Source organism: Drosophila mojavensis, unplaced genomic scaffold, assembly GCF_018153725.1.
Source record: "Drosophila mojavensis isolate 15081-1352.22 unplaced genomic scaffold, ASM1815372v1 contig_136, whole genome shotgun sequence".
Classification (NCBI taxonomy): domain Eukaryota; kingdom Metazoa; phylum Arthropoda; class Insecta; order Diptera; family Drosophilidae; genus Drosophila; species Drosophila mojavensis.
The window spans coordinates 5,813,210-5,835,988 of NW_025318667.1; the positions used below are offsets into that span (position 1 = coordinate 5,813,210).

The following is a 22,779-nucleotide window of genomic DNA, read 5'->3' on the forward strand; positions in this document are numbered from 1 at the left end:
CTGGCTAGCGCCAGACTTCTGTATGCGTTGAGTGCGCAAGTGTGTGCGTTTGTGTGAGTAACTCTTGTCTGTGTGTGGGAACGAGAGAGAACGAGGGAGAGAGAGAACAGGCAGCAAACCAGCAAGCAGACAGCGGCGTGCTCTGCTCTGAGTACAGTTTACTGAGCGCACACTTTCTCTCCTGGTGCCCAATGAGTGCTGAGTATGTGAATATGTATGCATGTGTGTGACAGTGTGTGTGTATACACGTGGTGGAGGGAAACAGGCCTTTTAACATTTTTGGCTTGTTACTTTTTATACTAAGGTTCATGCAAACATATGAACACTATATGTATGTATGTATGAGTCTTAAGAAAAATGTACCTACAGGCAACGTACATACATATGTACATACAAACATATTTATGTTCCTTACTTTAAAAGTACATACAAACAAACCTAAGCATATTTACATACTTAGTATATGTACATACATACATATGTATGTATATTCATCTGTACATATGGTATGTCCATGTGGACCAACTCTCCTTTACTTAATTATATTTATTATTGTTTGTTAGCTTTCCGAACTGCTGTTCGGAACTGCTGCATATAAACAGAAAACGCAATAAATCATATATTAAATAAATTCAAATAAATATTAATATATACATATGTATGTATTTACATTTATACGTACTTACATACATATGTACATATGTATACGGTTGTAAGTAATTATGTACATACATTTGTATGTACGTGCCTGTGCATACATATTTATTTATGCACGTACGTTCAAACGTACATACATGTCCATATATATGTACGCATATGTATATATGTGAGCATGTATACATCCCCAGCCCATTCCTACAATACATTCACATTTGTTTGAGTGTATGAGTTTGTTTTTCGCCTTTACACAAACACAAAAGTGCATGTATTTTATTTGATATACACACACAATGATATTCTCGCTACATACACATGTTTCATTTTGCGTTCCTCGTCTGACTGTACTTCCCAACTCTCTCATTTTAAAAAGAGAGAAACATTGTTGGAATAATGCAGCTGTGTGTGAACGTGTTAGTGAGGTCAGAAATACCCAACACACAAATTTTCTTCGATTTTATTTGATCATCACAAGGGTGTTTTTAAATAAATGTATGTACACATGAACGTACGTACATACATATGTATGTACATATCTTTTAATGTACATACATATGTATGTATTATGTAATTTGTTTTCATCGTATATATAGAGTAGAATTATAATGATATAAATTAAAATATGTATAATGTAAATATTATTTACAGAAACTTAATAAAAAAAAATATATATATATATATAAATATATATCTAATTATATTAAATATATTTGTATATGTACATAGATGAGAATTATATAAATATATAAATTCTGTACATAAGATTTGAAAAGAGTAGCTCAATTCGATAAGCGATAAGCTTGTGTGGCAGCCCTTGTTTTATTGCATATTCAAACCGACTAGGGATGGAAGCTAATTCACATGTAACATAAATTTAAAATAATGAAATAAACCATGGATTTAAGTTTATACCACATGCTGATATACTCATCTTATGTATATCGTATAACTATATAAGTACACAAATAGAAAATGTATAATATCATAGGAATAATTTGAGAAAGTAATCAAAATCGAGTGAAATGTGAGCTAGTTCAGGCAAATATTTTAATCGGAAACCGGGCAAACATTCAGCCCTGTTTCATTCCATTGTGAATTCGCATCGGTGAGAACGTATGTAATCATATGTTTATATAGTTGTTTGTGCAATTGTATGTTAATATGCATTGTCGGTATTTGATCTGACAAACTGTTTAATTGCAGAGAAGCTTACGTTCAGATATAAATACAAAGGATGGCCAACAAATCGCAGATACCGCTACCATCCGAAGATCTCGACTGGATACAGTTACGTCAGGACTTGGGACCCGTTGTTGAAGTTGAAACGACAAAGGAACGATTTGTGCGCAAAGTCAAGGAAAACCCACTGGTGCCCATTGGTATGCAATAATTACATACGCTACACTTGCCACAGAGTGTTATATAAACATTGCCAATTTCATAGGCTGCCTGGCGACCACAGCCGCTCTGACCGCTGGCCTCTACAACTTTCGCACCGGCAATCGCAAAATGTCACAGTTTATGATGCGCACTCGTATCGCCGCCCAAGGATTCACAGTCCTGGCCCTGATCGTGGGCGTTGTGATGACCTATGGCGAGAAGAAATAATTATGATATTGCCCCGCTAGTTACTTACTTTTAAAATGTACATATGTACGTATAAGTAGTATAAATTAAACGATTATACTAGAATTCACATACACGCATACATACATCTGTAGCTATAATTGATAATAAGGCATAGTAGAGTGCAGTTATGTTCGTATGTATTGGTCTGGTTCTAATTAGAATAAAATGTGCAATGTTGTCCAATTAGATGTGATTTGGTCAGATTTGGCGTTTCTATGGAATATTTTGACCGGCGTTGCGCAGCTTATATGTATAAGCTGTTTTTTTCTTTTACATACTTGTGTGACTTGTAACTATTATTAACTACAGTTGCATTTTACCATATATTTCTCTTTGCTAAAAATATTTGTATTATTTGTTTTACAGATTTACGTTTTTAGCACGCAAAATGTTATATTTTTTTGGATAGTTGAATAATTGAATACATCCAGAGCGTGTGTATTGGCTGGGTGTGGCTAAGGCGTGATGCAGGGGTTATTTGTTACCCACTTTCGATTGGGAGATGTGCGCGCGCATCGAGGCTCTCGGAACATTTGAAAATGCCAATTGTTTTCGGTAGTTAGTTCAAGGTAAGATTTCAACGGTAAAGGACGTTTATTGGATTAAGGTTGGTCAAAGTTGCAATAAATGCTGTTTTTACAAGTGAAATAGTGTTAAATGGCCAGCAGTTTATATAGAAATATATATGGCAGGTTCTTAAGAGACTATTGAATATTCAAAGATTTGTTGATAATGAAAAGTAATTTTATTATACTGGAATTTGGGTCGCAAAACAGATATATATATGTATGTAGGTATATAACAGATATAGGTATATATAGATATATATATAATATCTGTTATATATGTACATATCAATTAATATAAAATTAATTGAGATGAAATTTCTCCTCTGGGCAAGGTAAACATTTTCTTTTTGGTGGGTAAATTATTTTCTAATAAGAAATCAACCCTAACGGTTTGTTATGGCCATTTTGTATACATATGTGTGCAAGTATGTGCACGTACACATACAAACAGACATATACATAGGCATTTGCGTAAAGCTTGTCTGGCATCCCAGGCATACACATGTATGTATGTACATGAATGCGAATGTTTATTATTTACATGCATACATATGTACATATCTATATATTTTAGGCAAACATGAATATATTACTTGGCAATTGTGTGGGCAGCTGTGATCAATTGGCCGGCCCGCCGCCCGATTTCATATTATCGATGCCACCGCCGCCGTTGCCATCGTTCCTGATCTCGAAACCAAAGAGCATTGATATATTATTGCCAGCGAACGAGTCGCAGCCCTGCTTTGCGGCATTCATGTGCGGCCAGAATCAACACAATGAGAGCGGCAATGAGCTGATGGAGCTGGTGCGCAGCGATACAAAGAGTATGGAAAATGTTTGGTTTTTCGTCTCGTCCTGCATTGGCATCTTTGTGCTGGGCTGTTTCCTCGCATTGATTGTAATTCGATGCAAAGAGTGAGTTCATTTCAATTTCACTTTAAGCAGGGCTGTTGCACACGAATGAAGTCTGTCTTGTTCACCGAACTGGCAAGCTGAGGATTTATTTGCATAGCGCTTGCAGCCCTGGTTAACGTTATTATTTGTTTACATCGGGAATTTTACTAAATACTCTTGTATTTGCTTTGCATGCAGCACCTTCTTCTCGTACCACGATGCGAATATCAAGCAAACGGCCATCAATGCTTTGGGTGAAGCAACCAAATCCAACGCCTTCACATCGGGCGGCATACTCTATCCGTGTGCCACGGCCAACAGTCGAGATCTGCTCCAGAGCCAGCTGGTGAACGACAGCCGCCTGCTGTGGGCCACCCTAACACCGCATGGCACCAGGCATTTCATCATCGAGAACTCACAGGATGGCCACTACGAGTCCGTTGACTATCGCGGCAAGGCGCACAATCAGGTGTTCCGCGGCTATGCCAAGCAATCCCAATCCTTTGTCAAGGTACGTATGTCAAGCGTTTTCTGATTGGAGTCTGCATTGAATTGGTTTCACTCTGTTTGAATAGTCCTTCGATAATAATGGCTTTGTTGATTACGACTATGAGGATCCCACACCCTTGATGGACTCCTATCATGATGACATGGACTCGGGCTATCAGGAGCCGCATGAAGTAACCGGCTCGCTGCGTCGTTCCCCAATGCGTGCGCTCGCCTCGTCGCCGACCACAAACGATATCTCGAATATCGCATCGGCCAGCTATAATGCCAGCCTGGCGCCCAGCAGCCAAGCGGCGCCCAATTCGCTGTCCATCAGCCGCAAGACAACGTTGTCGCGCCGCATCAGCGATGCCTCCTCCCATAATGGGACATCCATGTAATTTCCATGGCATCGGCAATAATGTTAATCAAAACGCAATCAAGTTTTTTTGTAAATTAAGCATGGATTTATTGAGCGAGAAGCGAACGGAGAAAGCTGATTCGATGGAACGCCAGTCGTCCAATAAAACAAAACTAAACTCAAACTCAAACTCAAACTCAAACTAAACTCAAACTCAAACTCAAACTCAAACTCAAACTCAAACTCAACTACTCATACAGTATTCATATATAGAGATACAGTTATGTATGCCATTCTAGCTTAAGAACTCAACTTGTTGTATTACTGCTTATATAGTCATTATGCTAACTAATCCAAATCAAATTCCGCTGCTAAACCAAAAATAGATATATTCAGAAGAGAGGAGAAGAGAAAAGAGGAGAGAAGATGAGAAAAGCAAACGATTGTCCTATCATATTTATATATATATATACATATATATAATGAATTTAAGTATATAAATATACAATCTCTATAACTAATATATATTAAGTCCGAAGATTCTGTTATGTTTCTCGTTTCTCAATTTAATTTTATTTTACACTTTACGCTCTCAACAACGTATGTATGTTCCAATACATAGAAGGTATATATATATATATATATATATATATATAAATTTCTTTTGTGTCCCATTTTAAAAATAAATAATTATAAATATATATATATATATAATTTATAGAAAAAAAAAAAAATTAAAATAAAATAAAAAACAATTTATTGCATTTGCCTTAGCAGCTCAATATGCTCTTGATCCAATCGTGCAGATGCACCTCAATCACATTCACCTGGTTGTAGTTCTTCGAGTGGAACTGATTGAAGGCCGTCGTCAGTTGGATGACCGCCGAGACGAAGTCGCTCAGGCGCAGGGTGCCATCCTTGCGTATGTAGCGCTGAATGAGACAGTTCATGATGTCGGTGCTCAGCTGGAAGCCAATGTCGTAGAGGGCATCGCGCAGGCGTTCCGCGCGCAGAATTCCCGCTTTCTCTTTTGTGTAGATTTTGAAGACGCCCTGCCAGGACTTCAGATTGACCATGAAGGTCTTGAACTGCTGGAATGTGATGCGGCCGCTGCCCGTCTTGTCCTGCAGGGCGATCACCTTGCGGCAGATGTCGATGTTGGCGCATCCCTTGATGTAATCATTGGGCAGGCAGGCCTCCAGCAGCTCGTGGAGCTCGAAGCAGTTGATGGTCTTGTTCTCGTCCGCCAGCTGCATATAGACCGGCTCGTACTGGCAGATGCTTTTGATTTTCTGCACATTGTCGTCGGTCTTGAGCGCCGGAAACGGATCCAGCAGGATCATCGTCTGCGTCTCCAGGCACGACAGCCGAAACGACGATGTGCCCAATATGCGCACCGTGAACTGCGCCTCCTCGGCCGGCTCATAGGTGGTGGGCATCAGCACATAGTGCCCAATGTCCAGCTGCGTGTGGTAGCTGACGTGCCGTGTGTTGCCATAGTCCGAGTTGAGGAAGCTCACCTGGTTCTTGAAGAAGTCCTTCTGCAGGCACTCGTTCAGGCTGTAGTCCCGATTCCACATGTACATGGTGAAGCCAATCACTTTCGGCTCCACGGCCGTGTGCTGATTGAGCGCTATGACAATGTCCTGCTTCTCCTGTATGGAGACCAGCAGCTGTGGATTGATGTGAAAGGATTCGTGATTGCGACAGCCGCCGGCAGTCACGCCGCGCTTCCACTGTCCCTGGTACATCTTCATTTTCCAGTGGAGCGGCCGGCCCTTCAGCATCTGCTCCCCATTCGCCGTATCCGAGTCCAAGTAAACGATTTCCAGCGATGTGAACGTGTGCACGAAATCATAAAACGAGATCCAAAACTCGCCCAGCTCCAGTTGGGCCAATAGACGTCCGCGTTCCGTGGACGAGACGCGCTCCCAGGTCTTCGACGTGGGCGACCAGTCCCCAATGAAATTGGTCTTGTCGCCGAAGGGCTTTGATGAGAATGTGTCCTTGATGCGCACCAATTGCACCGAATCGCCCATGACCGTCTCCACCTTGTCCAAGCAGGAGAGTCTACAAAGAATATTTTGTACGTATAGAGAGAGAGAGAGATATGTTAAGAGTTCTATGGTCAATATCTCACCTGTAGTTGACATTCAGCAGGATGCCATTGGAGAGCCTCTCCGCCGTGTTCTTCTTTTGTACGGCGGCATTCTTCACCGCAATGCAGGTGACAATGCAAGTGGTGGCCAGGTGATCCTTCAGGGTCTGTGGCCTTATGGTATCCGCTACGATGGGCATGCACTTGACCACGCCGCCCAGCAGATCGGTCAGGCCATCGGAGCGTGTGCCGTACTTGAGCGCCTCATAGGAGCCGTGCAGTTTGGCAATGGCTTTCTCCAGCAGCGATGCCCAGAAGCAGTTCGACGATTGCGGCTGCATGAACGCAAGTCGTCCATTGATCGTGGGCAGGCGATCGTCGACGAGCACCTCCACCCACTCGCCGCACCACCACAGGCGAAAGCGATAGATGCCCATCGCTTTGTCCAGACTCTGGTCGGCGGGCACAACGCGATAAAACAGATTCCTCAGCGAATAGAGCACGCCCAGGCAGGAGACGAGCCAGCGATCACCCATCTTGCCAGGCACCACATCGAACTCCGCATTCTCATTGAGAAACGAGGCCTGGGCATTGTTCAGCTCGGAGATGCGCTTCCACTGGAATGTGAATGGGGGCGTTTGATAGTAGAATACCGATGATTGTATTGCTGGGAAATCAGCGTCTTCCCACAATATATTCCTCGCTCTGCAGTCGCTGATAATGCGCTCATATTTGGATGCCATATTACATATAGATACAGTATTCCATAGGCTATTATTTAGTAGTTCGCATCACATCGGTCGATCTATCGATTTCTGGTCTTTTTTATTTGATATTGACCTATGCAGCTTTTGATTTTTGAAGTGAAAGTTAATTTGTGACCTGCTCGCTTGGGTAGGCTAAGTCACTGCCACCTAGTCTAAGCCATTTCTTTCGTTCAGTGTGGCCAGATAGGCGCGACGGAAAAAGCGCTAATCGAAGCTTCTATTCAATCGGCGCGCATGCGCCTTAAAGCCCACAAACAATACAATAACAAAATATTAATTTGAATTCAATTTAAATTAATTTTAATGAATTAATAAAAAAAAAAAAACAATAAATTTTAATTGTAATTGACTTTATTGCACACTACTACTACTTGTTTTGTTCTTAAAATACGGCAGACGTAATACCGGGATGGCATTCGAGATAATAATAAATCATAAGCACTATGCCTATTATATAAAAAGCATTAATCCAACTGGCCAAAAATAATGGAATCCAAAATACACAAGCGAAGACATTTTGCAAAAAGCATAGCAGCAAATAAATGATATACTTATACTTTGTGGGTCCATCGGAGACGGGCGTGAATATGAATATATAAACGGCGCCAAATGCCAGACACAAAATGTAGTTAGTCAATGCAGTTTTGGCAAACTTCGGAGTGTCCGCTATGAAGACAACAGTGCCACAAAGCAGCAAGTGGAGAAGACAGGCGGCAAATGTTTCCATGGGAAATATACTGGCCAAATAGGCTATGCAAATGGTGCGCGATGCTTCAAATAATGATTGAAATGTATATATTAGATAAATTGAAACTGATACTTGATTGAAAGCAAACTAACCCGTCAGACAGAGCAGAAACCAGAACTGCACAATGAGCCCCTTGGTGCCTATATCGTATTTATCCAGCTGCACCAATCGATTCGATCGGTTATAGGCTACCAAGCACCAGGCGAGACTGAGAAAATAGACCAAAAATGTGAGCGCGCGTACATCTGAAAATATCTTAAGATTATCAATTTATAAATTATATACTCTTCAGAGTTTTCCACTACGATATGCTCTATACTTATTACACGTTAAGCTTTTCGTATTTTGCAAAACTATGGCGAGCTGCAGGATTTTCTGCGGGGCCGTTTCCAAGAATGAATCGAAGAGTCGAAGGAAGCCAATGTTACAGTCCTCCTTCAAATACCTGCGGTAGCATCTACAGATATATGTATATACATTAATTCGGTTATATATGTATATTTATATATTTAACGTCATACTCAATTTCGGCAAACTTATCGCCACGCCTCTTTGCCTCGGTGTATTTCAATGCCCAATTTAAGGTCGATGCGTCGCGAAATAGGTAGGACACCACAAGTCTCCAAAATTGGCGTGTGTGAGCAACGGGTTGTTTGCCTGAGTTGCTAGCAATTAGTCTACGAATGGAATTAAATGAATCATTTAATTGGAATGAAAATAAAAGCCGTAGTTATTCTTACACATGTGCATAGATTAGCGTCGTTATAAACAAGGGTATTACTATGGACATAATTGTCCAGTGACAGTAGGTGTACGATTCGCTTCTCCAATACTCATAGGCCAGACAGCAGTTCAGTATGATTGTTAAGAAACGCATAAATGCCGCAATGGCCGTCATAACAATGTTGAATGTTGTTATATGATGCGGCAATGTTGCAGATTGCATGTTCTCCAGAGTCTGGCCATCGACGAATTCCATTTCGAATACTGAATCTTAGAAGGAGATATCTGCAGATATCTCCCATACCGCTTAGCTTGTTAGAACAATCATTTCCAATCACTTGCTGACTATTGTCAGTTTCAGTTGAGATCAATTTGTGGCTCAGCTATGCTCGAAGGTAAGCCAGCTGCGCATTTGAGATGGGACAGCCTAAGTAGCTGATCTATCGAAATACCAGAATTGTGGCTTAACAAATATAGCCTAAAATTTACCGAAATAAATACCGACATTGGCATTGTATAAGGGCAACTGCTGCTGGACTAAATTCAATTTAATGTATTCAGATTACTTTAGAAAAAAAACGAGTTCTACTACCCACACTTTTACTTTTCAACATTTTTATTTTTTTTTTTGTATTCTCACTTTCTTATACATTTCAATTTCCATTTTCAAACAAAGCTATCAAAAAAGAGGTCTAATTCGAGATTTGTATAAAGGTTTCTTCTATGATTATAGAAAGCAGATTCCATTGGGGGACAAGCCTGCTTTTTCTTCATATTACAATTGAGTTATATTCGCATTTCCAGGTATCGGTAATGGTGGCAGTATGTGGCACATATTGTTTCGGAAAATATGGAATGCAGACACTACTAAATTGGTCGAAGTTTCTGGCAAACAGTTTTTCAAGTGCGACAGAGAGCAGTCTTCAAATGCACCCAATCCTTTGCATTCATTCTCTCCAAGAACCAAATTATCTTCCGCGTCAGAGTCGTCTGTGTAGATCGGATAGCGGCATGCATCTATATTGTCAATTTGTGATGCAAAGCACGTGATGGTTGATTCGTCATTAAATATGCCTATAATATGATCTTCGTTCTGGCATCCAAACGCGAAAAGTTTTTCGACTGTATTAACAAATGTTGACAGGGTTTCCTTGTCCTTCACTGTTAAGCATGGGTGCAATGCCGTCAATAAGTCTGCCAAACAATTTATGGGAACCTTGCGGTTGTCGCAAATGTATTTGATAATTGCATGCGTCAGTTGAAATTCATCATCAGAAGATCTCTTGGGTCTCATTATCACAGACTCCGAAAAATTTTGGCGACATTTCTTAAACGTTTCTTCAGCTATGACTATTTGCTGGAGCGCCTGTTTGCCATTTTCTTCGCCGATAGCTGCGATGCATATATTACGAAACGTCGGCTCCAAGCTAATAATAGCAGATGATTCAATGTCGTCCAATTCATCTCGGCTGTCATCTGTATTGAGTACCTCTTCCGCTGCGCAAAGTGCCGCTCCTATTAGGATTGGCCAGATCCATATGTATGCCGTCAACTTCATTCTGTTATTGATTGTTGTTTAATCTTACACAAACTTTTGTTTTCAAATGCAAAGCTCTTGTGTAGATTCAATAAATACTAACGTAGATCCTAATAAACGGGTACAATTTATAGGTACCTTGAATTTGAAGTCTGATTCGTATGTGCCTGAGATTATCATTTTGTTGCTGCCTTTTTTTTTTTTCATTTTTGTTTGTTTTTTGGCTAGTAATCTTAGCAGTCTTATCACTCCCATCCCAATATATGTAGCTGCTTTTCAAAATATGAAATATTAATCAAATCAAATTAAAATGTATACATTCCCATAAAACATCTAGTATGCCAGACTCTTACACTTTTGCATACATACATAGATTGATGTCAAGAAACTCATTGATAATAACAGTCCTCTATAATTTTTCTAATTGCATATACATATTTGAATCAAACGGAAAAAGGTCGACTGCAGTATCTAAGGTGATGTCAATAACAAATAAAAATAAAATGTGTAATCGATAGTCTATGCGATGAGCGATAGATAGCAAGCAACGTTGCATTATCATCAAACTTTTGAAATGTCCAAGCCTTGACGAGCTGTTTGCCGCCCAATTACAATAAATTACAAAATTCGTATTGTTACTCGATATTTATTTCTGAAATACACATTTAAAAAAATTATAAATTTGTGTTCATCAGCGGAAATTGAATCGCTGCGAACGTTTGTTAAGTTTTACCTGTACAGATATTAATTGTCAGATTTGTTCACTTTTTGTTTCTTTTTATTTCCAATTTTATATTTCCATTTATACGCCAAGTCTTTACAAACTTTCAACCTTTACCTCTATATAAATATATTGGTTTTTTATATGTTTATGAGATTTCCTTGATTTTCAATATGTAGTTATTATTCGATATTTGATATAAGAGATTGCAATAAAAACATAACATAAGCATGTTTATAATACATATTGTGAAGAAGATATTCTTTAAGTTCGTTCGATTGCATATTGTGGAAAAACTATTTCTTATTCGCCGAAATGTGTATGTATAAGAAATCTCAATTGACACCTCATTATTTTTTGTTGTTTTTGTTTCCGTTTCTTTTTTTTTGTTCTTATGTTTGGCAAGCAAGCAAGCATATTTTTTTTTCTTAAATATAGAAGCATGCACCATTCATTCCAATTGCGAATTGAAATGAAAAGAAGAGAAATTACTTAAAATAGGAGAACTTAAAGAAAATGACGATCATGATTGTAAAGATGAGTATGTTATTTATATGCGTAACATGGGCAAACGCGTTCGCGCTCCCAGTCAATGCCATCTGATTGTAGTTGCGGCACAGAGTCTCGTTCCTTATAAAATTGAACATCGACTCAATTAGATTGGCCGGCGTGATTTTCGAGCAGTGCTCCAAGTGACGCACAACACAGTTCTCAAATATGATGATGTCGCCGCATTGTTTCTCCTCGACAACTAGTTTGGGTATTGTTTTGATTTTGTTGTTGCCCTGCATGTCGATCTCATCGAAATAGGTTGAGAAGGTGCTATTGAAGCACTGATGAATATTGTCCTTTTGTGATTCGAGGCATTCGAAGCCTTCTTCGGCAATGAATAATGCTATCTGATCGCCATCCTTGTGACACACAAAGTTCAACAGACTTTTCACTATATGTTTGATCACATCCAAGCTCTCCAACTCCTTCTTATCCAGACACGGCACCAATTTGCTCGTGAACGCATCAACACATTCTGTCGCATTCGAGCGCTTCGCACAGTACTTATTGAAGACGACGTCCAGTTCGCCCTGAGGACTCGCCTCCTGAATTTCCTTCTGCATTGTCGTATAGTTGACAATGTTGCTCATGCATTCGCTAAGTGTTAAGAAACCTGTCTCTATATCGGCGTACGCCTGCTCGCCATTTTTTTCGCCGGAAACTTCGATGCACTTCTTGCGAAAAGCTTCCTTTGCTTGATTGAAGCTGGTGTTTTTTAACAAGTCCTCTGGAATTTGGCTTTGCATGTCGAGCTTATCCAGATTCAATTCTGCCTGAGCCTCTAAGCTGACAAATACGATTAGGATTGGCCAGATCCATGCTTGCGTTGGCAACTGCATCCTATTAACTTGATTCTTAACAATTCTTACTCAACTTTTAATATTCCAATTGTAAATGTTTTGCTTCAGCGCTGATGATCCAACAAGCAACACCGTAGCTCCCTTTAAAAATCAAGGTACTGTTTTAGTAATTAGTTGTAAATTGCCATCACATATGCATATTAATTGTACTTGTACTTTGAAATCCGAACCGTATGTGTGGATTGTTATAATTAATTTGTCATTGTGTTTATGTTCACTATGCCCACATTTGCTTAAGGCAATCTATCGAGAATGATGGAATAGAACAAGAATTGCTCATGTCTTACCCGCGATAAACAAAGAATGTTCATCTGAGCTAGTTATCTGATTTGGGTAAATTATGATAAGGAAGCTTATCTCAGTTATTGAAATTTTTTATTTGCAAGTAACTTATTATTTTTGGTTATTTCTTAACGACGTGCTGACTTTGACATGGCTTAAGATAAAAAAATATACATTCTGCAATTTATTTCATTTAATGGCAACGGTCTGCAAATTTTAAACTTTCGATAAATGATTCGATACATGCAAATTTGCAAAAATTGCATCACTAGATTCAGGTAAAAGCGGGAAATTGTGCATAGCTTCAAAAGACTTCCGCCAAGTTCATTGTATACTTCAGATAAAATGTGTGATATTGGAAATCTAATTGATTTAACGGGCTGGGATGAGCCTGTTAAGGATGAGGAGGTCGTAGAAGATACACCAATTCAATCAAACAGCTTCAAAGGACCATACGACCCATTCGATTCAGTGGAAAAAGAAGCCTGCATCAAGGTGTGTATGCACATGCACACAGACACTCTCTCTCACACACACAGAGAGATTTATAACAGGATGACAAGCCATTTTTATTATTTCTTATTTCTTTTATACAGGGCGAACACTTTAAGAATGATACACAAAACACACCAACTACACCAGCTGAAGGCCAGCTCGTCAACAATGAGTCTTCGCCATTAACCACAGAATCTGAGCCGAGCAATTCAGATATCATTAGTAGCTCTACAGTTAGCAATGAATCGCGTCACCGCAGTCTACAGCAGCTTGCCAAGCTGAATGCAACCAGGCTATCAAATATGAACACACCACCGAGTAATCAGTTGGTGAATGTTGGCACAAGTGGAAATAGCTCGTATTTTAACAGCTGCTTTCTGACCGAGAATCTGCAAATGATTGCCGCTGAGTCGCCAGTGAAGCTCATAGAAGATGAGCCCAATCCAATTCCAACCACGATGCCATCTGTCGATCTGCCTGACTATACCTGTTCCAATACAGAGTTCGAAGTACGCCTAAAGCAGATGCGCATCGCCATGTTGGGCTCGCCAGCTAAATCCGCTGCACCTGACCCTCTCGCAGCACAGACAACTCAAAATTCTCACAATACTCCAGCACAGATTGAAGCGCTGTGGCAAGAGCTGAAATTTCTGGTTTATGCACACGTTGAGCCCTCCAAGAGGGAGCAGTTCAATGCGGTAATTGAATCGCTACGCACAGCCTTCCAATGCAATCGCCCAACCCCAGAAGATGCCAGCCAGGTTGCTAAACAATCGCCAATCCAATATACACGTCAGGGAACCTTCGATTTAGATCTAGAGCAACAGGTATATCTAAGCTATCATCAATTGATGCACTGCATCCAATTTAATTTATTGTATTCCATGTAATCTATAGCGAATGAAAGCAGATGCTGCAGATCATTTGAAGGCAAATGGAAATATTCAAGAGTTTCCCGATGTGATGACGTGCTCGTCGGCCACATACGATGCGGAATCGGCTGATAAGCCAATGAGTCCGATTCGAGAAACTGAATTTCAGAAAAAACCCGATTCGTATGTGACCGAAGTGGTTAACGACAACAATCTAGCTCAACAAATCAATCAGCTACTGGAGCGACACAATCTAACCAAGCAGCAGGTCAATGACAATGAGCCACAGCATCACGAGTCGGAAACGAATCAGCACCCATCTGGCCAAACCGTTATCTTGGTGGTAAACTCCACGGCCGGCAGTCAATTGACCAACTGTATAGTGCATCCGTCCTCGGCCAGAGTGACCAATGCGGCGGCCAAAACTGAGAGAGATAACGCGCTGCGTAGACGCTCATCGTCGCTGTCCATTCACGACAAGGCCAAGCAGGAGCGACCGAAGTCGATAGTTAAGCAATCATCTGAAGAGGGCAACGAGAGCAATCTCGTGATGCCTCTGAAGGAACTGTCGACTGTGGGCGATAAATTTAATGCCATGTCGAGCTTTAGGCAGCGTCGCAACTCCTTTTCAATCGCTTCAATAGGCGGGGGCAAGGGGACTGCGCCAGCTCCCGCCGCCAGCCAGGCCAGAGGCCACTTGGTTGGCCGCACCAAGGTGACGGCCATAAACGAAACGGTTATGAAACTGAATGCCACCTCAAAGGCGAACAGCAAACCGGTTAAACGGGTTGTGCCCATGGTGAAGCCATCGCTGGAGCTGACTGATGTAACACACCTGAATTCAACGACGCCCCGCTGCAATGTCCAGGATACGCCTCTGACGACCAAAGCCAAGCAGGCCAGCAAATTATTCTGCACCAGCACACCGATGCCACAGGTGCGTCCGCTACAGCGCCGCTCCCTGAGGCCAGTGAGCAGCTATGCCAACACCTCCTGCGCCACCACCTCCACGCTGCGATCCGCCAACTACTCTAAGAAAGCTGCCCAATGAATTGGCAGCCAAATTGTGATGTCTCTCGATAGAAATGATTTTGTTTTCAAGCTTAGTATTAAGAATTAAGAATTAATATTTAGATTAAGAATCCGTCCGTTTCATTTTGTTTATATAATGTATGCAATTGGCAAAAAGAGGCATGGCCAAAACCAGACTAACTATAGCACTAGATACATTCGAGACGAGGAGACCTGAGCCATGTCCGTCTAACTTGATTCATTCCTACATATTCATAAGACAAACGCATAAAGAATAATGAAAACAATTTGTAACTCAAATTTTGACATTGAATGAGTGATTTTATTTGTTGTTATTGATCTTATTCTTCAAGATGCTGAGGTGTGTCAAGCAGTTGTCCCGGTATGCGCGTCGCTCCACCAGCTTGTCCAGGGGCACCATCTCGTTCAGCTGCTTGGCAATTTCGACGGCCGTGGGCCCCTCCATTTTGGGTGTCTCGCCCATGGTTTGGCTAACGGCATATATCGTTTTCGAGTAGCGCTCAAAGTAGTTCTCCATGCCCTCGGCGTTCAGATGCGCCGTCTCCAGCGGACCCAGGAAGGCGTAACGCATGCCCAGGCCATCGCTCATCACGCTATCAATATCTTTGACATTGAGAATGCCCGCCTCGACCAGACGCCACGTTTCGTTTAGAATCGCATACTGAATGCGATTAAGGGCGAAGCCCTCAATCTCGCGCGATAGTGTGACGGGCTTCTGGCCGATTTCGTCCATCAGATCGCGCGTCTTTTGCACCACCTCGGGCTTTGTCCACGGCGCCGGCACAATTTCCACCAGCGGCACGTAGTAGGGCGGATTGACTGGATGGGAGACAACAGTCTAGAGCAAATGGAAAAGGGAAATGGAAATAAATCAATCCAAGATAAGACCCAGAGATATGTGAAGATAACGTCACTCATCTACATCTATGTACATATATCTACAATCTCCGTTCGACTTACGTTCTGTTTGTGCTTCAGGTTGGCGGTGAACAGGGAGGGCAGGAATGTGCTGGTGGAACTGGATAGGATAGTGTTGTCCTCGACCACATCGTCGAGTTTCTTGAACAGCTCCTGCTTCCAGTCCAGCTTCTCTGGGATGCACTCCTGTATAAAGATGGCGCCCTTGACCAATTCCTTGATGTCATTGGTGCCCGAAATGCAGCTAAATTGTTGCGCCGCATTCAATTTGCCACGCAGCAAACCCTTCGCCTCCAGCTCCACCAGTTCCTTCTGTGTGGCCTTTAAGGCGCCCTGCACTTGCTCCGGCAGGATGTCATAGAGCATCACCTGGTAGCCCACCGAGGCGAACAGCATGGACCAAGAACGCCCAATCAAGCCGCTAGATCAGAGCAAATACATTTAAATTTAAAGCAAACATGCCTATGGACTCATATGTATGTATATCCTACCTGCCGACGATTCCTACTTTAGCCATTTTTTTCAAATCTGACATTTTGCTGCTCTACTTTAATTGTTTGTTCACTCTTAATTCTCTGTGCGCTGCCAGAAGGAACACGACTTCTACATTAGACGTACTGTAGGCGTTTGAACACTCTTAGTGGAGTACAACCGGTTTAATACCACTTATTCAGCGATAACAATAAAAGGTGAGCGCGACCTACATACACATGTGTGTATGTATGTACACGAAGTGTGATGTGTTGTGTTGTCTAATTGGGTGCTGGGGTGTTGCTGATTCCAGTGCAGATAATGGAATGGCTACCAACAACATAGCTATGTACATATGTATGTTCACACACACGCACACACACATATACGCATGCATATGTATGCATCTAGTTTTATTGCTGGCAACGCACGAAGAAAAAGAATCAGCTGTCGCAGAGCGCGCGCGAGAGAGAGAGAGAGACTGAGAGGAGTAAATCAAAACAATCATCCCGCTAGAAAAGTGGCTGCCAGCTTGGATTAATTGAATTTGTAAAATGTATGAATTTATATCATGCATGTATTCCGTGCATGTGTCGCGCATAACCGGTTACAGCCCGAATGATTTTCTATCAAAATTCCATATCAGAAGTGCGTATAGAATGCCATTGGATTTATACTGTTGCTCAATTCGCTACAGGGTGTTTGTGCTCTGATTAGCTTATTTCATAAATTTAGTCGAAATGCCCTTAATTTGACTTTTAATATTAATTCAAGTTTATAATGTTTACGGGGAGTAGGTCGTATCTATGGGACACAAATAATAATAACTACCGTCAGAGATAAAGATGAGTGTTTGAATTATAAAATGAATGTGCAAAGCTATTTATATTTGTATGTACATATGTATGTATGTACATATACATATGAGTGAATGCAGGTATGCATGTGTGTGCATATGCAGCCTCGCTTGCACATAGTCAATACAATTGCAGCAAATAGCACTTACCCTAATTAAGGATATTCCACACTATCTAAACACACACACATTCTATTTATAATAACTAACTGTAAGGCTAACCACATCTAGCCAATTGCAGGTGCACGATTACAAAATATGTACATATAAACAATAGTAAATAATTGCACTTTGATAATGTTGTATGTATATGAGAGGTGTCAGTGCCGACTCTTCGCATTTATTAATTCACATTCGAAGCAACGAAATTGTACATTTTCTGAATTGTGTTGTTCAATATCTTAGCCTTCAGATAAGTTGGTTTTATACAATATATGCACGCTTATGGATGTGTACGGGTGTGTGTATCTTTGTGGATGTGTGTGTGTTGGTGGATGTGTGTGTATATGTGTCAGCTGCCTCTCTCTGTGTGTGTGTGTGTGTGTGTATGTGTCATCTGTCTCTGTGTGTGTTTCTTTCTCACTACGTCTGTGTGTGTGTGTTTGTGTCCTCTGTCTCTGTCTGTGTGTGTGTGTGCGTGTTCTCTGTCTCTGTGTGTGTGTGGATGTGCGTGTTTATGTGTCCTCTGTCTGTGTATGTATGTGTATGTGAGTGTCGCTATTAGACTTAATTTGCTTGAGACATTGTGACAAAAGCGTATCACAGGACAACATCGACTTAAGTTTCTTGTGCAGGAGAGTATTCCAATTGGCAGATGCCGATGCTGATGGATTTGTCTATGGTACTTGAGGAACTCAATTATTTACTTAAGCCTGTCAGCAGTTGTCAAATATATGTATGAATATGTTTCTGCAAGTTGATTATGGATATTTTTGTTAAGTTTAAATGGCGATCATTTGCATACATACATAAATGTGTAGAAAGGCGTTTTAAATATACAAATATGCATGTACATGTACATATATATATATATATATATATCGTCAATCCTTTTGTCGAGTGTCTTTGAATGATCTTGTTGTATGTGTCTGTTTGTTGTCTTATACTTAAAGCGCCATTTTACGCCCCTCTATAGAGATTTCGACGGCACGACGACTCTCCTTCGAGCGTTTTGAATCCAAAAAGCGTTTCATGTGCTTCTCATAGCGATTAGGCTTGCGTTTTGAAGACTGCAGAGAAATACGTTTGTAAATTGAAAATAACAAATGTTTGTTAATTGTGGCTTACTGAAACTTCGCCTTCGACGGTTGACTTGGGGCGAATAACGTAATCTTTGTTGGAAGGCATTGGTACACGGGCGCGGGCCACCCAGCCGGGATCGCCGGGACGCAGCAGTTTATCCTCACTGGAAAAGGTCTGATTTAGCGATGGTGGATTGCTGCTTGATGCGGGCGCAGGCTCTGGGGTCTTATGACGATTGCGTGACATTTGCGCCAGATCGCGCTCCTGACGCTCCTCCTTGCTCATTGCTGAGAAATCACAGCTCAGATTGAAGATGGGACGGGCCCATTCCGATATCAAGCGGCCAGCCCGATCTCGATTTGTCTTTGTCTCTTGTGGATGTTTGTACAAATACATGACGGCTTTTCCGATGCCAGATTGCTTTAAATATGACTTATCTATGGTTGGGAACTGACGAAAGCGAGATATACATCAAGCAAGGAGGAGAAAGAGAGAGAGAGAGAGAGAGAGACACAGTTATATGTATTGCATGATGAAAAGTAATTACATTTATAATTACATCGGATAGCAGACGCAATATGCTTTCGCGTATTTGCAGACAGGGCAGACTTTTATTTGGCAACGGTGCTAGCCAATCCGTAAGTACGTTGAGTATGTTGTGCTCCAAGAAGGCCAATTGCAGATCCTTCTTAATCAGCTGAGACATCACTTGTTTGAGCATTGAAATCTTCTTAGTTGCCGGCTTGCCGGCCAAATTTAGCTGGCGATCATCGTCTGAGGCGTTCTTCATATTGATTATCAATTGATCGATCAGATCATCATTATCATTTATCAAATCGATATCGCGCTTGCGTCGTCGCACACGTTTCTCCTCCTTCTTGCGCATCAACATTGCATCAAAATCAGATATGAAGTTGCTGTTTCTAAATAGGTTCAAGATATATATATAAAATATACGCTGTCTATGTTTGGTTTCCTTACTCTGGCTCATTTGAAATGGGCGTGTTTTCATCATCCGAGCTTTCAATAATTTTAGCCTGTGACTTTTCAGCCATATTATCATCAGCGTCCTTCTTCCTGTCCTCATCCTCGTCCTCGTTGTCTGTGTCGGTGATTTTAGCCCGTTTCTTGTATAGCTTTGGTACATCATCTGTGTTAGGATGGACATGATGATATAATAACGATTCCAATATATGTACTTATAATAGATATTCAGCTTACCTTCAGAGTCGCTGGTGATAACACGTTTGCGATTCAGTGCATCCTGGGATGTGATCGAGTCGGCAGCACTATTTGAGCGCGAGCGTTGGTCAGACTTCCTTTTTGATTTGCTGCGACTGTGTGAGGAGTCCGCGCTTTTCGATCGACTGCGTGAGCGAACGGAGCCAGCACGTGAGTCCTTGGAGCCGCTGCGTGAGCGAGTGCCACTGCGCGAGCGTGTGCCACTGCGTGAGCGCCTGGAACCAGAGCCACTCCGGGATCGTCTGGACCCGCTGCGTGAACGTCTGGATCCACTGCGAGAACGAGATCCACTATGCGAACGCCTCGATCCACTACGCGAACGCCTCGATCCACTGCGTGAGCGCGCAGATCCACTACGTGAGCGGGCAGATCCACTACGTGATCGTCTGGATCCGCTACGTGAACGTCTTGATCCACTACGCGAGCGTCCAGATCCAGATCCACTGCGTGAGCGTCTAGATCCAGATCCACTGCGAGAACGTCTAGATCCAGATCCACTACGAGAACGTCTCGAGCCACTGCGAGAACGCCTTGATCCGCTACGTGAGCGCGCAGATCCGCTACGTGATCGTGCAGATCCGCTGCGTGAGCGCGCAGATCCGCTGCGTGAACGCTTGGATCCCGATCCACTACGGGAGCGTCTGGATCCACTACGAGAGCGTCTGGATCCACTACGAGAGCGTCTGGATCCACTTCGTGAGCGTGAGCGTCCCTCAGAGCCGCTACGTGAACGTTTCGATCCACTGCGTGAACGTCTAGAGCCGCTGCGAGAGCGAGTACCACTTCGCGAACGAGCAGATCCGCTGCGCGAGCGTCTAGATCCAGATCCACTGCGTGAGCGTTGAGATCCACTTCGAGAACGATGGGGCGACCCGCTGGCTGAGCGAGCGGAGCCAGATCGACTACGAGAGCGTCGAGAGCTGTCAATAGCACTACCGCTACGGCTGCGTGACTTTCGAGTGGCACTTGGTGAACGACTTCCTATTAGTGGAGCTTCCGGCTTTTCCTGCACTGGTTCGCTCGGAGGAGCACCGGCTGATTCCTCCACAGAACACGTTGAATCGACTTCATTGTCTTGAATTGTTTTTGGGTCCGTGGGCAAGGCCGCGACCACGTCCGTGACTTTGCCGCCGTCCGGCTCTTTGTTGAACGCTTCGCCTAGAACACAAAGTGTAGACGCATAAGCACGCTAACGCTGTTTATCCACCATTTTTTTGTACAATACCTTTTTCAGCCCCCATATCCATACTTGAAAGTTTTTAGAAAATTTGGTACATGTGATATTCAACAATTTAGCTTTCTAATATTGCGCGCTGATAATAATTTCCGAAAATAACACTAAGAATAATACTTATTAACTCTCTAAAAAAGATTATGAACATACACACATTTGTATGTACAATTCGATTAATTTTATGTTCAGATAGCTACTGAAACAAAATGAAACTGAAACGGCAAATGTTCGATATATTTCAACATGCACATGTACTTGAATCACTAGTTCGATACTTTGTTGCTGAACTGGATTCAGCTCAAATTTAATTATTGTTTATTCCATTTACATGGCATGCTATAAATATTATATCATTTATACAAAGTAAAATAAAATTAGAAAAATAAATGTAATAAATAGTTTTTTAGGCAATAAAAGATTGTTTTATTGATTTATATAAATGTATGAAATTCTCAACTTGTATTCGAAACAATTTTACATTTACTTAAAATTTCTTTAGTATTCGTAGAATTCGATTTACGTTATAGGGATAGTAATAACATACATATATCCTGATAGATTCCATAAAAGCAGTTGTAATCCTTAAATTTTTAGCACTAAGAAACTAAAACTCTACGTTGAAGAAATTGTTAGCCTAATATCGAGAGCGTTGATTGTTTAACGCGCAGAAATAAAGAACAAATAAGTCATATCCGCGTAGATGTATCAGCAATATTCCACTCAAATGATGAGTTTATGAATATTGCGTCATAAGCGCAAATGAATTGCGAGATCTAACACAGATATGGACCATTCACTATTTGCTTTAAGACTACGCTGGGGTCAGCGGCGACTGAGCATTTGGTACTCTAAGTCGCCGCTACTATCCTCATCCACCTCCCATTGCACAGGCTGAGGAATCTATGGTCTGCTGTATTCGTCCAATGCGTCTATTGGGCCTTAGACCACCTCCTCCTCCTCCGCCACCACCTCCTCCTCCACCACCGCCACCACCGCCCCAGCCACCATTGCGTCGGCCAGTGTTGCGGTTATTGCCATTGCCACCGTTGAAAGGAGCGAGTAGGGTCTGAACACTGCAGGATAACGCAATTGATTGCTTTAGAGCACATATGGTTTAAGTCTTCATAATGTACTTACAATTGCACCAAAATATACCAAAGTCCTACAAATATTTCGATAATACGTTCAAGATTCCAAGGACGCTTCTCCCACACTCGACCATCTGCAATCACAAAACAGTTTAAATAGTATTCAAATACAACCTATATATATATATATATATTTAGAAATACTTACTTCGGTCTATGTAAACCATGTTGCTATCGTCTCGACATTAATAATATTGTGTTTATCTATTATTTTATATAGTTTTGGAGACCATGACGTGTCTAAAGCTCAACAGCTAGAATGATATCGGCTAATCGATATTTATGAAATGTTATTAGAGGCATTCCTCAATATATGCGATAAACCTAATCGAAGTTATTAAATTATTTACAAAATTGCAAAAAA

General features: G+C 41.5%; 9 protein-coding genes across 15 annotated transcripts; 3 read left to right on the plus strand and 6 right to left on the minus strand.

Annotated features, from left to right (window-relative positions):
* The first annotated feature begins 1,661 nt into the window (after window positions 1-1,661).
* Window positions 1,662-2,472, plus strand: LOC6586023 (HIG1 domain family member 2A, mitochondrial). 2 transcript variants are annotated; one of them, XM_002011610.4, is made up of 3 exons: window positions 1,662-1,770; window positions 1,861-2,036; window positions 2,102-2,472. In XM_002011610.4, exons 2-3 carry the CDS (start codon window positions 1,892-1,894, stop codon window positions 2,263-2,265), a joined length of 309 nt encoding a protein of 102 aa, XP_002011646.1. In that variant the 5' UTR covers window positions 1,662-1,770; window positions 1,861-1,891; the 3' UTR covers window positions 2,266-2,472. The 2 variants fall into 2 exon arrangements, with proteins under 2 accessions (XP_002011646.1, XP_043867645.1); XM_044011710.1 differs by lacking the exon at window positions 1,662-1,770 and adding an exon at window positions 1,790-1,808.
* A 353-nt stretch (window positions 2,473-2,825) lies between these two features.
* Window positions 2,826-5,036, plus strand: LOC6586024. The gene is made up of 4 exons (XM_002011611.4): window positions 2,826-2,893; window positions 3,430-3,770; window positions 3,948-4,260; window positions 4,325-5,036. The coding sequence occupies exons 2-4, from the start codon at window positions 3,436-3,438 to the stop codon at window positions 4,634-4,636; spliced, it is 960 nt and encodes a 319-aa protein (XP_002011647.1). The 5' UTR covers window positions 2,826-2,893; window positions 3,430-3,435; the 3' UTR covers window positions 4,637-5,036.
* A 300-nt stretch (window positions 5,037-5,336) lies between these two features.
* LOC6586025 (calpain-C) lies at window positions 5,337-7,709 on the minus strand. The gene is made up of 2 exons (XM_002011612.4): window positions 6,737-7,709; window positions 5,337-6,666 (listed from the first exon to the last, which is right to left on the minus strand). Exons 1-2 carry the CDS (start codon window positions 7,435-7,437, stop codon window positions 5,367-5,369), a joined length of 2,001 nt encoding a protein of 666 aa, XP_002011648.1. The 5' UTR covers window positions 7,438-7,709; the 3' UTR covers window positions 5,337-5,366.
* Window positions 7,710-7,794: 85 nt separating this feature from the next.
* On the minus strand, window positions 7,795-9,357 carry LOC6586026 (XK-related protein 6). 4 transcript variants are annotated; one of them, XM_002011613.4, is made up of 5 exons: window positions 8,950-9,357; window positions 8,731-8,886; window positions 8,536-8,666; window positions 8,302-8,454; window positions 7,795-8,232 (listed from the first exon to the last, which is right to left on the minus strand). In XM_002011613.4, exons 1-5 carry the CDS (start codon window positions 9,186-9,188, stop codon window positions 7,844-7,846), a joined length of 1,068 nt encoding a protein of 355 aa, XP_002011649.1. In that variant the 5' UTR covers window positions 9,189-9,357; the 3' UTR covers window positions 7,795-7,843. The 4 variants fall into 4 exon arrangements, with proteins under 4 accessions (XP_002011649.1, XP_015016091.1, XP_032589008.1 ...); XM_015160605.3 differs by lacking the exon at window positions 7,795-8,232 and having other exon boundaries at window positions 8,308-8,464; XM_032733117.2 differs by lacking the exon at window positions 7,795-8,232 and having other exon boundaries at window positions 8,308-8,454; window positions 8,529-8,666.
* A 1,742-nt stretch (window positions 9,358-11,099) lies between these two features.
* Window positions 11,100-12,856, minus strand: LOC6586027 (27 kDa hemolymph protein). 2 transcript variants are annotated; one of them, XM_002011614.4, is made up of 2 exons: window positions 12,753-12,856; window positions 11,100-12,683 (listed from the first exon to the last, which is right to left on the minus strand). In XM_002011614.4, exon 2 carries the CDS (start codon window positions 12,579-12,581, stop codon window positions 11,679-11,681), a length of 903 nt encoding a protein of 300 aa, XP_002011650.1. In that variant the 5' UTR covers window positions 12,582-12,683; window positions 12,753-12,856; the 3' UTR covers window positions 11,100-11,678. The 2 variants fall into 2 exon arrangements, with proteins under 2 accessions (XP_002011650.1, XP_032589009.1); XM_032733118.2 differs by having other exon boundaries at window positions 12,759-12,837.
* A 285-nt stretch (window positions 12,857-13,141) lies between these two features.
* On the plus strand, window positions 13,142-15,583 carry LOC6586028. The gene is made up of 3 exons (XM_002011615.4): window positions 13,142-13,379; window positions 13,481-14,206; window positions 14,277-15,583. The coding sequence occupies exons 1-3, from the start codon at window positions 13,230-13,232 to the stop codon at window positions 15,300-15,302; spliced, it is 1,902 nt and encodes a 633-aa protein (XP_002011651.1). The 5' UTR covers window positions 13,142-13,229; the 3' UTR covers window positions 15,303-15,583.
* On the minus strand, window positions 15,579-17,037 carry LOC6586029 (lambda-crystallin homolog). Its single transcript, XM_002011616.4, has 3 exons — window positions 16,714-17,037; window positions 16,265-16,643; window positions 15,579-16,142 (listed from the first exon to the last, which is right to left on the minus strand). Exons 1-3 carry the CDS (start codon window positions 16,755-16,757, stop codon window positions 15,606-15,608), a joined length of 960 nt encoding a protein of 319 aa, XP_002011652.2. The 5' UTR covers window positions 16,758-17,037; the 3' UTR covers window positions 15,579-15,605.
* An 812-nt stretch (window positions 17,038-17,849) lies between these two features.
* On the minus strand, window positions 17,850-21,473 carry LOC6586030 (IWS1-like protein). Of its 2 annotated transcripts, XR_006357961.1 has the most exons (7): window positions 21,259-21,473; window positions 20,013-21,191; window positions 19,773-19,941; window positions 19,351-19,714; window positions 18,837-19,241; window positions 18,518-18,778; window positions 18,332-18,458 (listed from the first exon to the last, which is right to left on the minus strand). XR_006357961.1 is itself a non-coding variant. In XM_002011617.4 (6 exons), the coding sequence occupies exons 1-6, from the start codon at window positions 21,278-21,280 to the stop codon at window positions 18,656-18,658; spliced, it is 2,262 nt and encodes a 753-aa protein (XP_002011653.2). In that variant the 5' UTR covers window positions 21,281-21,473; the 3' UTR covers window positions 17,850-18,655. The 2 variants fall into 2 exon arrangements, 1 of the variants encoding a protein (XP_002011653.2); XM_002011617.4 differs by having other exon boundaries at window positions 17,850-18,778.
* Window positions 21,474-21,663: 190 nt separating this feature from the next.
* On the minus strand, window positions 21,664-22,684 carry LOC6586032 (glycine-rich selenoprotein). Its single transcript, XM_002011619.4, has 3 exons — window positions 22,564-22,684; window positions 22,405-22,489; window positions 21,664-22,340 (listed from the first exon to the last, which is right to left on the minus strand). The coding sequence occupies exons 1-3, from the start codon at window positions 22,580-22,582 to the stop codon at window positions 22,136-22,138; spliced, it is 309 nt and encodes a 102-aa protein (XP_002011655.1). The 5' UTR covers window positions 22,583-22,684; the 3' UTR covers window positions 21,664-22,135.
* Window positions 22,685-22,779: the final 95 nt, after the last annotated feature.

What these genes read in the sequence shown, in the direction of transcription:
- LOC6586023 (XM_002011610.4), top strand. Translation starts at nt 1,892, where the DNA reads ATGGCCAACAAATCGCAGATACCGCTACCATCCGAAGATCTCGACTGG. An exon ending in AAACCCACTGGTGCCCATTG is followed by an intron (nt 2,037 to 2,101) that starts GTATGCAATAAT and finishes CCAATTTCATAG; the next exon opens with GCTGCCTGGCGACCACAGCC.
- LOC6586024 (XM_002011611.4), top strand. Translation starts at nt 3,436, where the DNA reads ATGAATATATTACTTGGCAATTGTGTGGGCAGCTGTGATCAATTGGCC. An exon ending in ATTGTAATTCGATGCAAAGA is followed by an intron (nt 3,771 to 3,947) that starts GTGAGTTCATTT and finishes CTTTGCATGCAG; the next exon opens with CACCTTCTTCTCGTACCACG. An exon ending in AATCCCAATCCTTTGTCAAG is followed by an intron (nt 4,261 to 4,324) that starts GTACGTATGTCA and finishes CTGTTTGAATAG; the next exon opens with TCCTTCGATAATAATGGCTT.
- LOC6586025 (XM_002011612.4), bottom strand. Translation starts at nt 7,437, where the DNA reads ATGGCATCCAAATATGAGCGCATTATCAGCGACTGCAGAGCGAGGAAT. An exon ending in CTGCTGAATGTCAACTACAG is followed by an intron (nt 6,667 to 6,736) that starts GTGAGATATTGA and finishes TATTCTTTGTAG; the next exon opens with ACTCTCCTGCTTGGACAAGG.
- LOC6586026 (XM_002011613.4), bottom strand. Translation starts at nt 9,188, where the DNA reads ATGGAATTCGTCGATGGCCAGACTCTGGAGAACATGCAATCTGCAACA. An exon ending in AAATACGAAAAGCTTAACGT is followed by an intron (nt 8,455 to 8,535) that starts GTAATAAGTATA and finishes AGATATTTTCAG; the next exon opens with ATGTACGCGCGCTCACATTT. An exon ending in GTTTCTGCTCTGTCTGACGG is followed by an intron (nt 8,233 to 8,301) that starts GTTAGTTTGCTT and finishes CATTATTTGAAG; the next exon opens with CATCGCGCACCATTTGCATA.
- LOC6586027 (XM_002011614.4), bottom strand. Translation starts at nt 12,581, where the DNA reads ATGCAGTTGCCAACGCAAGCATGGATCTGGCCAATCCTAATCGTATTT.
- LOC6586028 (XM_002011615.4), top strand. Translation starts at nt 13,230, where the DNA reads ATGTGTGATATTGGAAATCTAATTGATTTAACGGGCTGGGATGAGCCT. An exon ending in AAAAAGAAGCCTGCATCAAG is followed by an intron (nt 13,380 to 13,480) that starts GTGTGTATGCAC and finishes TCTTTTATACAG; the next exon opens with GGCGAACACTTTAAGAATGA. An exon ending in ATTTAGATCTAGAGCAACAG is followed by an intron (nt 14,207 to 14,276) that starts GTATATCTAAGC and finishes TGTAATCTATAG; the next exon opens with CGAATGAAAGCAGATGCTGC.
- LOC6586029 (XM_002011616.4), bottom strand. Translation starts at nt 16,757, where the DNA reads ATGTCAGATTTGAAAAAAATGGCTAAAGTAGGAATCGTCGGCAG. An exon ending in AAAGTAGGAATCGTCGGCAG is followed by an intron (nt 16,644 to 16,713) that starts GTAGGATATACA and finishes GCTCTGATCTAG; the next exon opens with CGGCTTGATTGGGCGTTCTT. An exon ending in ACCTGAAGCACAAACAGAAC is followed by an intron (nt 16,143 to 16,264) that starts GTAAGTCGAACG and finishes CATTTGCTCTAG; the next exon opens with ACTGTTGTCTCCCATCCAGT.
- LOC6586030 (XM_002011617.4), bottom strand. Translation starts at nt 21,280, where the DNA reads ATGGATATGGGGGCTGAAAAAG. An exon ending in TATCACCAGCGACTCTGAAG is followed by an intron (nt 19,942 to 20,012) that starts GTAAGCTGAATA and finishes ATCCTAACACAG; the next exon opens with ATGATGTACCAAAGCTATAC. An exon ending in CCCATTTCAAATGAGCCAGA is followed by an intron (nt 19,715 to 19,772) that starts GTAAGGAAACCA and finishes GAACCTATTTAG; the next exon opens with AAACAGCAACTTCATATCTG.
- LOC6586032 (XM_002011619.4), bottom strand. An exon ending in TGGTATATTTTGGTGCAATT is followed by an intron (nt 22,341 to 22,404) that starts GTAAGTACATTA and finishes GTTATCCTGCAG; the next exon opens with TGTTCAGACCCTACTCGCTC.